The sequence below is a fragment of the Aythya fuligula genome, chromosome 1 (genome assembly GCF_009819795.1).
Source record: "Aythya fuligula isolate bAytFul2 chromosome 1, bAytFul2.pri, whole genome shotgun sequence".
In the NCBI taxonomy this organism is placed as follows: domain Eukaryota; kingdom Metazoa; phylum Chordata; class Aves; order Anseriformes; family Anatidae; genus Aythya; species Aythya fuligula.
Window position 1 is genome coordinate 83,405,859 of NC_045559.1, and position 12,521 is coordinate 83,418,379.

General features: G+C 37.5%; 1 protein-coding gene across 1 annotated transcript; it reads right to left on the bottom strand.

Moving 5' to 3' along the window:
• Nucleotides 1-444: 444 nt before the first annotated feature.
• On the bottom strand, nucleotides 445-9,126 carry LOC116491514 (T-lymphocyte activation antigen CD86-like). The gene is made up of 4 exons (XM_032191604.1): nucleotides 9,081-9,126; nucleotides 7,352-7,693; nucleotides 2,912-3,223; nucleotides 445-584 (listed from the first exon to the last, which is right to left on the bottom strand). The coding sequence occupies exons 1-4, from the start codon at nucleotides 9,124-9,126 to the stop codon at nucleotides 445-447; spliced, it is 840 nt and encodes a 279-aa protein (XP_032047495.1).
• Nucleotides 9,127-12,521: the final 3,395 nt, after the last annotated feature.

Here is a 12,521-nt window from a genome sequence, read left to right on the forward strand (position 1 = left end):
GATCACATTCTGTTCTGGTAAATGATAATTTTTCCAGTCTAGTACTAGGCAGCCTGTGGTGGAACAATGCCTTGGATCCTTCACCTCATTGATGACAGTGACACTTGCATTTGACAGAAGCCTCATCTCATCCTTCTTCCAGCTCCACTTTTCTTATAAATGTTGACGGACAAGAAAGATTTATAAAGTGCCAAATCTAACAATAAGCCATTAAAAAGATGGAAGTGCAGGAAAAAATGGTATGTTTGTGCCATGACAATCTCACACAGCACAAAGAAGAGGGACAAATGGTTGCAGGAGGAGATAAGAGAAAAATGTTTGGATATGCTGGATAGACTAAATTGTTGCAGGAACTAAATTGTCCAAGGAAGTTTAATTTAAGTCCAGCATAAAAGCCAATTTTCTGTCAGCAGCTATATATAGGTAAAGCTGAATAAGAAGTAATTACTCACTCTGGCTGGTAGATGAGATATTTCTGTTCTTCAATATCACAAAACCCAGAAGAAGTGTGATCAGTATAATTACAGCTATAAGTGGGCCAAAGAAATTTACCTTCCCTTGTTCCATTTCTTCTCTCTGTATCTCTGAATAAGAAAACAGAGGACATGCACACAACAAAGATTTAATTTGGTGACATTTGGCTTAACCAATCTAACTCAAAATTATGTGAATTAAAAGTTTAGGGAAAGGCCCTCAGTATCCTTTACTTTTACAGTACTTTAATAATGTTAAATAATCACTATCTATATGCTTTATTTCAATTTCCAATAACCAGCAAGTCCACCAAGGCTAAATGACATCAACAACAGTAAGGCAAATTATTATTTCTGAAGTTTGGATAACATGAGAAATAAGCAGCTTGATTAATACAAGGGCCTATGAGGCCACTGTTGTGCTACTGCAACTCTGTGCTACTGTGCGAATTTCAAGAACCTGGGATTTCTCACTATTTGGTATCTGTTGGAACTGATGATTGAAGCCTAATGAAAAGCTATAAGGGATGTGAAAGAAGCAAGGAGTTCAAGGGAGTTTCCCTCTATTTCTGATTATTGTGCTTTTGAGGTCTTGGTTGCTAGGGATAGCAACAAATACAGCGTCAGTTGTCATCAAAGTTGTTTTTTATCTAGAATTGCTGGTTTCTTACCCACCATCACTATTTATCAAGTGGCTTACTTTCATAAAGCAAGGGAGGAGAGAACTGAACAGGGAAGAGGGGGATGCACAATTATGGCTAATACTATTGATGGTATTACTCTTGAGCAACATGTAGGCTATGCAAACCTCAAAAGATTTCTGAATTGTATTTTAATGTTAATTACATTAAAATTATGTATATATTTATATTATTTTACAATTACAATACAATATGTTGTATTATATATATATTTTACAATTATAATACAATACAATTTTACATTACAATATTTACATTACTTTCATGTAAGGACTTCAGAGGCAGTTTACTATATATAGCACTGATGACTTAACCCTTTAGCTAAAGATAAATGAAGAAAATTGCTCTGTGGAACTTCTTTAGGAATGAGTTGCAATCCTCTTTTACATCTGTAGTAAGTGTTAAGTAGGGAAGCCTGTACTTCCCTAGCAGGCTTTCTTGCAATGCTACCAGCGTCTCTGGGCTCCGTGTTCCTGTGAGTTGAAGCACAGCTTCAACACTAAAGGAGATGTGCAAGGTGAATGACCAAAGTGGGAAGCATCTTTATTTTTATGTGTTTGTGCTATAGCTTATGAATAAAAAATAATAAATAAATAAAATAAATAAATAAAAATCAAAAGATGTTGGATGTTTTCCTATCCCAAGCAATAAATAAAATACATTTTTAGTCTAAAGAAAGGGTCATTCATATGGAACCCTGATCCACGAGGGATCACTGTGGCATACAGTATTCAGCTAGAAAAGTAAAAGTAGCAAACTGTGAGGCAGACAAAGAATACCTAAACACAACTGAAACTGTAGTCATTAATAAATCAGGGAATATTTAGGATGGCACAGAACATACATATCTCACAAGAGGTGTCTGGAAAACAAACAAAAAAACAAACAAACAAAAAAAACCCCTCAACACAATCCCAGAGAAAAAAATCCCTAAATGGTCATTTTGGAATACACACTCTATATGCCAAATATTATGAAAACCACCAGGAATGCTTCTGAGACTGGTCAAAGTTTCATGGTCTTTACATTTAAGCTCAGTGCAGTCTATTTGGCAGTCTGTGAGCTAAATTTGGTCCAAGGGTCTCTTCTGTTCAACCTTCAGCCTTTCTATCAAGAGAGATTAGGAATAGCAGCTCAAGCACTTCAACATCAGAAAAACAAAACAAAACAAAACATATGTACTGTGAGGGTGGTCAAACATTAGAACAGATTGCTGAGAGAGGTTGTGGAGTCTCCATGATTGGAGATACTTAAAACCAACTGGATGAGGCCCTGAGCTACCTATTGACCCTGTTTTGTGTGGGGTGATCTCCAGGTGCTTCTTCAAACCTCAGCAGTTCTCTGATTCTGTGATGCAGCAACCTCTATCTTAACGGTGAAATGTCACCTCCAGAGACTGGTTGAAGCCTAATACTGGCATCCAGGTTGCTTTGTTGCTGCAGCAGCATTTAGGGAAGGGATGAACATGCCCTGTTCTAAACAGTGTAGCAGTAGTCTTCCTTCCCTGTGCCAACTCCCTGCTCTAATAAGGCTTCCCATGGAAAGATAAGGAGAAGGAATTTGATGGCCTTGGCTATCAGTGAACAGGATGGAGAACATACAACCCTTGTAACTAGACCATACTGCTGCTTAGAGTTTATTCTCTGCCTTGACTATGCTGCCATCTGTGATCATTTCTACTGCAGTGTTCCCATCTCCTACCCATGCAAAAATCAGAACTGGCAAATGAAGACTCACCGATCACTAGTGGCGCTGAGACAAGGCTCCCCAGCTCCTCTCTAAGGTGAAGTAAGCAGCTAATATTAGTGAGGATGTTTGTAGGAACTGTGATATTCAGCTTGCTGGTAACATTGTACAGCTTTGTTACAGCATCCTGTGAGACATCCATATGATGTATATGCCTATTTGTTGTGTTTTCATATGAAATTAGCCAAATCATCTGCCTGGGTTCTGGATAACCTCCGCTGGAAGAACAGGAAAGATTCAAGTTTTCTTTGGGCTTTAGTTCCCCAGAGGTTAGCTGTGTTATCTCAGGTTGACTATAGTTGGCTGAAACAGAGCAAAGAAAAAGCATCATGAGTTGGACACACCACATCTTGTGACAGTTCCTGTCAATTATTTGAGATTTTCAGGCATAATCAAATCTAAACAATCTTCTCAGAAAAGCAATGTGGGTCCTAAGAAGGGTTTGTTATATTTTTGTTGCATACACTGGCTTGCTTCTCCTTCACCTTGGGACATTTCAATGTCATAGGTCAGATCAGCCAGAGAGTGAGACTCCATCTCTCCCATCTTCTTTGGACCAATTGACACTTCAGAATAATCAAAGCTGGACAACTTGCAGGCCTGCTTAAGCACAAAATTGGAATGAGAGATACAGTAGTACCTACCCTCAACTTCTTGATTAATTATGAGTTGAAATATAAACCTCTAATTTTTAAATGTGTGCAAATAAATTATCTGAGGGATTTCAGATGAGGTAAGTTGAAGGTCCAGTGTTGTCATGAGTAGACACATCCTTGGTGTCTGTCAATATTACAAGTGATTGTTTTGCAGCTGAAAGAAATTCACTCATCTTAACTTGAAACGTAGGCCTCTCTTAGCTCAGCTTAAAATGTGGAAGTGACTACAGTACAGGTTTCTTTACTCTGTGACACTGCATACTCATCCCAATCAATGAAAAACAAGCCTGTTGCTTTAAAAAGCCAAGTTTCCAAGGCAAGAAATAACTGGTAAAAAAGGACTGTGTAAACATAAAACATGAAGGATAAGCAGGATCATTTAATGAAAACAAAAAAGTAACAGGCTCAGGACTTCATTGAAAACACTTAAGTATTTCAGAGTCAAAGTATTTTTGTGCTAAAGACAACATGGAGAAATATTGGAGATGGGGCAAAATATTCTTAGAAAAATATGAGCCTAAGGGGTCTGACTCTTCTATATACATGCTCAAAGTGTTGGATCCATACTGTAATCCTTGCCCCAGTGAATCCTTAATATAAATGGAGGAAGAAATATGATTACAGAATGTTAGGGATTGGAAGGGACCTTGAAAGATCGATCATCAAGTCCAATCCCCCTGCTGGAGCAGGAACAACTAGATCAGGTCTCACTGGAGTGCATCCAGGTGGGTTTTGAATGTCTCTAGACATTCAAAAGGAGACTCCACACACCCCGGGCAGCCTGTTCCAGTGTTCTGTCACCCTCACCATGAAAAAGTTTTGTCTCATATTTAAGCGGAACCTTCTATGTTCCAGCTTACACCCATTCTGTCCTCCTGACGCTCACCCTTTACATATTTACAAACATAAATAAGGTCACCCCTCATTCTCCTCTTCTCCAAGCTAAAATCATGTTGCTTTTGTTTGTTCTATGCCAGTACATAGGGAAACAGATTTATTCTAGTCAATTAAATGCCTGGAAGAGTCCAGAAGGAAAAACAAATCAATCAATTAATCAAACAAACAAAAAAACATATTGTTTGCACCCTAAAATGTAGTTAAGTTGTCCCTTGGGAGGGTTCAAGCCTCCTTTTTCTCCTCAAGGTCTGACTTGCTTATCTGACTGCTCACTTGAGCTCCTGGTCTGGAGTATTTATTCTTAGCATTTTATGGGGAGGGCAGAAAGGTAATCCATGGCTGTGAAACTTGCCATATCATCCAAGTGATTTAAGAGTTTGAATCTTATTGACAGTAAGCAACTGGAAATAGGGGAATATACCCTTATCAAAGCACTTTCATTTTCATGGCTTCTGGAAGGGAAGCTTAATTTACTGAAAAGTGATGATGCTTGCATGCAGAGTGTGCACTACTTATGTGTGAGTTTTGTATCTGGATTGCTAACAGAAAAGCATATTTCAGGACAATATTTGTAATTAAAGATAACATCTTCCAAGTAGGCTACCTCAAGACACAACAGATCCATCAGGCCTTTATTATTTTTCCCAATGGCTTAATCACCCTACCTGTTTTTGTTTTTGCATCCTAAAGTGACAATGCAGCTTACTCACTTGCTTCCCAGCCACTGACTTTTTTTATATCTTCAATGAATTAATTAGCCTTTTAAAATAGATATTATTTTATGTATATTTTAGGTTCCCATACTCTGAAAACAAGACTCTTTAAAGTCTTCTTTGTTAAAAAGTAATTGATTCATCTTTCAACATCTCTACTTGGACTGTATTTTTTCCCAGCCCTCAGATAATTCTAGTAGAGCTTTTGTTCATGCTTTTAAACTTTTCAGTGTTCCTTCTATAAAATGAGGTCACAAACTCTAGTCTGTATTCTGGCATTGGATCTACCATCAAGAATTTGAAGAGAGCCTATTTTTAAATAGCTTTCCTAGTCTTTTCCCTTATTGATCAATCCAGAGTAAGCACTACATACATGCTGTAGCAGAAAGATCAGAATTTCCAGTTAAGCAGCTTGTCCACAAAATCCCTACCTTGTCTGTTTTAAGAGTCAAAGTTTTCCATTACGAAACCCACCTTTTCTGGAGAATGATCTGTGTTCATTGTTCTTATATAAATAATCTTGGCTTTATAAAATTCATATAATATACATACCTTTACCTATGTATTGTCCTGATGGAATATATATGAAGTAGATGCATAAACTACATTAGAAGGTGCTTGGGTATTTTGGAATAGGTTTGGTCATCAAGTGGTCTAGATAGTTTTCTGTGACTGTCCTTTAATTCCTGTATAGCAGTCAAACTTTCTTATGTCCATTTTAAGAGTGAAATTCCATAATACAAAAAGTGTGAAATTCCATAATACAAAAAAGTTCTCTATGCATGCTGTAAGTTTCTAGTTAAGAAAGAGTAGATAAGCACAGGCACATTTCAACATTATTTTTTTTTTAATATTTTTTATTTTAATATTTTTTATTCTCATGGAATTCCATATTGTTCCTTCCTTTGGGAGCTTTTTGAACAGAAAGTAATTTGAAAGAAACACAGCAGCAAATAGCGTAAAAGAACCTTCCTAAATTAAAGGTTTGGAAAAGTTTTAATGCTTATGTATAAGACTTCTGTAACATGTTGAATTAATTGAATGGTTGATACTAAGCAGCTCTTAAATTAGAGATCTTGATACTGAGTGTCTGAAAGTTTGCTGAAAATACTTGTCATGAAAATAAATTCTGGGAGAACCAGAATTAATCTAGACGTTCTATCTGTTTGTGGGCTGAGGAAACATCTGCTGGTAGCACAATACTAAATAGGCTCAGAAGTCTTGGTACTCTGTTTCTGGCTGCTGTTACACATGGCCTATTCTCTTTTGAAGCAGTATTCTGAGGTCTGAGAACACCAGTGGAAGTTAGAAGCTCTTATTACTAATAACTACCACTATCCTAGGAGTAGAGAAAACACAGCCACATGAACAAAGGTTGCCAAGAGAGCAATTTAAAATAGAAAAACATTATGAAAATATATTATGAATTACTAAAATATTATACATATTAGGACAATATTGCTTCCTCACTGAACCCCATCCCTCCAAAGATTATCTGTCCTTTAACATGAAAGAAATCAAGTTAAGTCTCATCAATGCCTGCATTTTTTCTTCAGACATATTTTCAGTCCTCCCTTAACTGAGCATATGATTTTCTACTCCTCCACATATGAGCTGCTCTTTTCTTAATTTTCCCTACAATTTATATCTTCATAAAATAGCTGGGTGTTTGCAGAGATCTTTTTGTTTCAATTGTGATTTATCTCCAACAATGCTAATACTATGTTTTAGTAGTAAATGTTAATACTATTGCTTTTAATAGAAGACAGTGCATCAGATGTAAATAAAACATGTATTTTCTGGGGTCCTAAAAGCCATAAAACTTGTAGGAAGCAACAGAAAGAAGGCAGAATGGTTTTCACTATAAAATGTGATAGGGTGGGAGTCAGGAATGTTCAATGTTGAACAAATTATTTCTTTATTTTCTACTTCTTCTGATTGCTTTCACCATAGTACTACTAATTCAGAGCTAGCTAATTCAGAGATGAGGATTTTCTATTGAGAATGATATTTAGAAATTCTGCTCCAGTGCAGGTACATCTCCAGTGGCCTGGGGACACAACCACAAGTTTCTGGACTAAACAAAGTGACAGAGAATCAACCAACCAATCAACCATCAAACCACCACCAACAAAAACAGATGTCAATTAGCAGAGATTACTTACCAATGATGCTCAGTGAACACTCAGATTTGTGTATGACCTTTGGTGATTCTTTGTCTCTGTGCTGTATAATACAGGTATATTGTCCCTCATCCACAATCCTTGCATTTAACAACTGCAAGGTCCATTTGTTCATATCCATCTTGGTGCGATTTATGTATTTAGGACTAAGGTTGTCATGTTTTTCCTGGCCATAGTATACTTCATGCACCACTTCAGCAACACCTTTTTGCCAAAAAACTCTTAAATCCTTTATGTCAGTTTTCTGAGAGTTTGTAAAATAGCAAGACAGGTATGCAGTGTGATTGAAAAATGACTTCACCTGATGCCCACTGGCAGTAATACCTTAAAAAAGAAAGATAAGAAATTAAGATTTTCGTCAGCTGAAAAAGAGCACCAAGTATTTGAAGTCACAGAGGCAACACAACAATAATAACAACAAAATCACCAGCATTTATACACAAATTCTCCCACTAGGTGTGGGAGGATACTTACTTCTGCAAACTGACACACTTAGTCCTGTGGAGTTCAGGTCACAAAACTGTTACTTATATTCTTATATTACTATATATATATTATTTATATACTGTATTACTTATATACTATATTATTTTATATTATTATACTATGTTATCCTACATTATCATACTATATTATTCTATATTACTTATATATTTATATTACTGTTACTTCCTATATTTCACTTTCCAAGGAAGGCCTACCATACAGAGGTTGCCAGCAGGCAAGAGGTCAAGGGTTCTTGCATGTGTATGTAGTGAGATTTTGCCACAAAAGAGATAGTTGCATAATTTCTTTTCTGAAAGTTAAGTTCATTCTCTTCATAGAACAACACAGCATTACAGTTTTGAAGAAAATGTAAAGTGCACACTGTGTGGTAAATATCGGTGTCTGAGGATAATATGACCAGAAAGTCAGAAACAGGTAAACACTTTCTGTCTCACTGAAGAATTAATCTAGAGTTTAATGACAAATTAAATGTCAGGTTTAACTGTTCTGTAATTAATGTAGAATGTAATGGCAAATTAAATGTCAGATTTAAAGTTCTGTTGCTGATCTTGTTAACAGAAATAGTCAATAAACACAATTACATGTATGTCTTCATGCAACAAAAGTATATACTGTTATTACACAGGGGATGATTTTTCTCCCACTTTCACCACAGCATGTATCCATTGTTATAATGGGTGTTGATGGGCTAGGAGAAGAGTCTTTCCTTGCAATTGAAAATGCAGTCCTCTGTCCAAGGAGGTGCAAATACCTCTGCTGTGTTAAAAAGGAGGAGGATATTCACAGTCTCTCTCCTAAAGCAAAGTTTTCACTGCCTTTCTGGAACACCAAACTGCAGAGTGATCTCTGCAGCTGCCAAAAACTCCAGTTGTTCCTTATCAAACTGTCCATTATCAGTTTAATACTGCAGTCCTCTACGGTATACAGAGGTGATATACACACATTTTTAAAGATTGATTTAAATTGAAAATTTAAGAGCAACATAAAGTATGTGTAATGTAAAGATATAAACCTGGAGAAAATACTTACTAGATATTTAATAGAGTCTCTGCACATAATTTAAATATATATTACATAGATTCTGTGACTTTGATTGTACAACTGGAATGTTTAATTACTACTAGGGAATTTCTGAGTAGATGAAAATGTATAGAAGGACACAAGTAATCAAAACAGGTTTTACAATTTAAAATGTTCCTCTTACCTGGGAGAAGTATTATTACATGAAGAAAGAATATGCAGACCTCCATGATACTGTAAGAAGGAAGAATTAAGCAAGTATTTTAGAGTTTGAAAACACTCCAGTACCTTCTTGAGTACTCCCAATGAAATGGTAAAACAGGAAGCTTTCAGAGTGATTTTTGAGAAAGTTAATCTTATATTTTCCCCCTGACTGGTAGTATTTCTGTATTCTTCATAGCCTTTAGCAACAAGAATCATCCTATGACAGGCCTCTGGTTTACAAAGAAGGTAATGAGGTTCAAGATTACTGCAGATAGGGTATGCTATGGGAGGAACGCAGAGCCTCTGATCTGCAAAGGGCAGGATGAATACCTAGAATGTCTGGCACAGAGGAAAGAGGAATGGGGAGCATGCTTGCCCTTGGCTGTGTGGGGAAGAAGATGGGGTAACTGAAAGTAGAAGGGGAAGAAAGTGACACAGAAGGAGGAGGTGGGGGAGACTTTACGATGATGTCAGCTACCAGAAGCGATGAAATGTGTGACCTTTAGTTTTGCAACAGGAACCTATCCCTCACTACAGTAAAAGACAACTGAGAGTAATCCTACATAGTTAAAAGAGTTGAGACTATATATCACACAGTTAGCTAAAGAAAAACTAATACCTTTTTAGAAACAAACAAACAAAAACAACAACAACAAAAAACTATGAATCCTCTTATAAGCAAAACACTTCTATGACTGCTTGGGTTCACATGATGTAGGGGCCTTTAATCCTGTTTAAAAGCCTGGGCCATTTTCTCATGTCTTTCTCATTTATTGGTGAAATAGCAGCTCCTTCATCTGACTCGCTTGTGGCTGCTGGTTAGCAGCACATTTGTCTGTCTCCTGTGCTACTTCCATGTATTTGGGAGAAGTCTCCACACCAACCCATTCAAAACATCTATCACTCTCCTGAACGATGCAGAGAATCCTCTTTTGGTGGAGCAGATGTAAAACTCTTCAGCTTTTACAATACTTAAAAACAATGAGATTGATGTCTGCTGTCCTGACTGGTAGCATAGCTTTCTGATGGTTTCCATTTTTTTTGTCAGGTTTTATATTAAGCTTGTACACTTTGGTCTTTACCTTTACCCAGATCTCTGGGAGTGCAGGTCTCTTTTTCTGTTTAACACAGAATTTTTCTCAGTCAGCTGTCTTTCTTTTTTTTTTTTTTTTTTCATGTACTATATAACACACAACTAGTAAATACTTATTTCTAGATTCAGACTGCCTTTTCTTAGGAAAGAGGAGAATGAATCCTAAGTGTGTCAGAGGGTATAAAAAATTTTCTTTGTGATCAGCGAGACTCATTGATTTCTTCCTCAGAAGAGGGAAGGGGGCTCATGCAGAATTCATTGCTGTAAACAGAGATCATTCTCTTTCTGCTCCAGACTACAAGGGCACAAACCAACCTGCTATGTGGTGGCAACTTTTATTGAGCAATTTTTCTCCTAGGTTGGGTCCCACCAAATTAAACTACACAACTGATTGCCTAAATTGCCTGATTGCCTTTGGACTATGCTCTTAGTCATATGGACTGAATTTTTGGGTAGACCTGTGTGGAGCCAGGAGCTGGACTCAGTGATCCTTGTGAGTCCCTTCCAACTCAGGTTATTCTATGTTTCTATGATTGTAAATAAAATTGCCTGTGCCAAGTCATAGAAACCTACAGAAAATCCCTCTCAGCAGGCATATTTCTCTCCTGTGAACAAGAATTTTTGCTTTCAGTCAAATAATAATAAACAAACAAACAAACAACAACAACAAAAATGTGATAGCCCTATAGCCCTGTTTTTTCTTTGATCCAGGGCAGGTTCATAAGAGTAGGACTTAAAACAATTTGGTGACTGGAAACATAAATGGAAGAGACAGAGTATACTGCTATAGCAAGACGTGTTGCAATGACTGTCTCAGAGCAGCAAAGACCAAAACCAGAAGTGAAAATAAAAAAGAGAGAAATAAAATCCAGGGGAAAAAAAACAAAACAAAACCCACCATCACCACCAACAAAAAACACACAACAGATAACACTCCTTGCCTTTCTTTATGGGTTAGAATTGGAGCTGAGGACAGAAGTCTCAAAGGTCCCACAGACTGTCCTGGATGCTGTCTTCCAGGTGGTGTGTAGCTGGGGATGGCTGCATGATGAAGGATTCTGGGAGTCTGCAGAGGGACATACCTCCACATACCCTGGCAAGGGAGGTCACTGTGTGTGACAAACTGCTTCTCTTATGTGAGCTGATTTAGAGGTAGTTGCTGAATCATGAAGTGGGACAGAAACATTTCAGTGCTGTGAACGGCTTCTCTTCCTTTTTTTACAGGATGCCTTTAACCAGCTGATGCAACTCCTTGGAGGCAGTCTCCAGAAGACTGTGGGGAGGAAGAGGAATTAAAGAGTCTCTGTGTTGGCTACTTATATGATTTCTTAGGCGTTTTCAAGGACGTTTTCAATACAAATTCTGTGCTCAATTCTCTTTTACAACTTCAGGCCATTGAAAGAATGGCAGTGTCCCAGAATTGTTAAGGAGTCAAAAGGGACCAGGTAAGAGGGGAAAGACAGATTCTACTTCATGGCATGGCCTGCTACTGGCTAATGGTGGAGAAGGAACTGCCCCACTTTGTGGTCATGGTCCAGTGCATGAGCACTCCACTTCAGAGCATTGTGCCTCGGTGTCCATGGCACTTTTTCAGGATGCTAGTGATAATTGATGAGTTAGGAGTGCTTTGAAGACCCAGGGTTTAAAAAATCATCTCTGACATTCAGAAGTACATGAAGTTGGTCCTCAGGGAGGTAAACATTTTTCCTTGCTAAAGAAGTGCTACAGAAAAGGCACTATATGGCAAGTGTTTTTCTTGCCTTTTAAAGCTCTGTCAGCCATTCCCAGAGATGCCCTCGTGACTCAGGATTACAAACTATTTGTGGATGTCAGAGATGAAAAATGGAGAAGTATTTTAATTGAAATTATGTCAGTATGCACCAGTAGTTACATTCAGCTCTTTATTTACCGAAAGAAGAAAACGTATGAGTACATGTACTTTAGTGGCCCTATTCATGACTGCTTTTATTTTGGCTAAAGCAGTTTGAGAGGAGTCATGAGGCAGCTCCCATTTGGCTGAATACAAAGTTCTTCCTCCCTGAAGAACTCTAAGATAGAGGTTTGAGAAAAAGAGGTGACTTTGCTCATCTTACTTTTGAAGGTAACTGTGAGAAAGCCCTCTGGGACTTGCTTTGAAATTGGCTTGTGCTTTCTGTTTCTTCTCCCTCTAAATTCAGTGTGTAATATATGCAAATTGAAGCATCACAGACAATAGTTCCTCCTCCCCCCCCCCCCCCCCCCCCCTTATTTTTTGCCTGAGTTTTCATTTGCGCTCTTTTTTCCCATTTTCACTTTTGGATGTAGTCATTGTCTTTTGAAAGATACTGT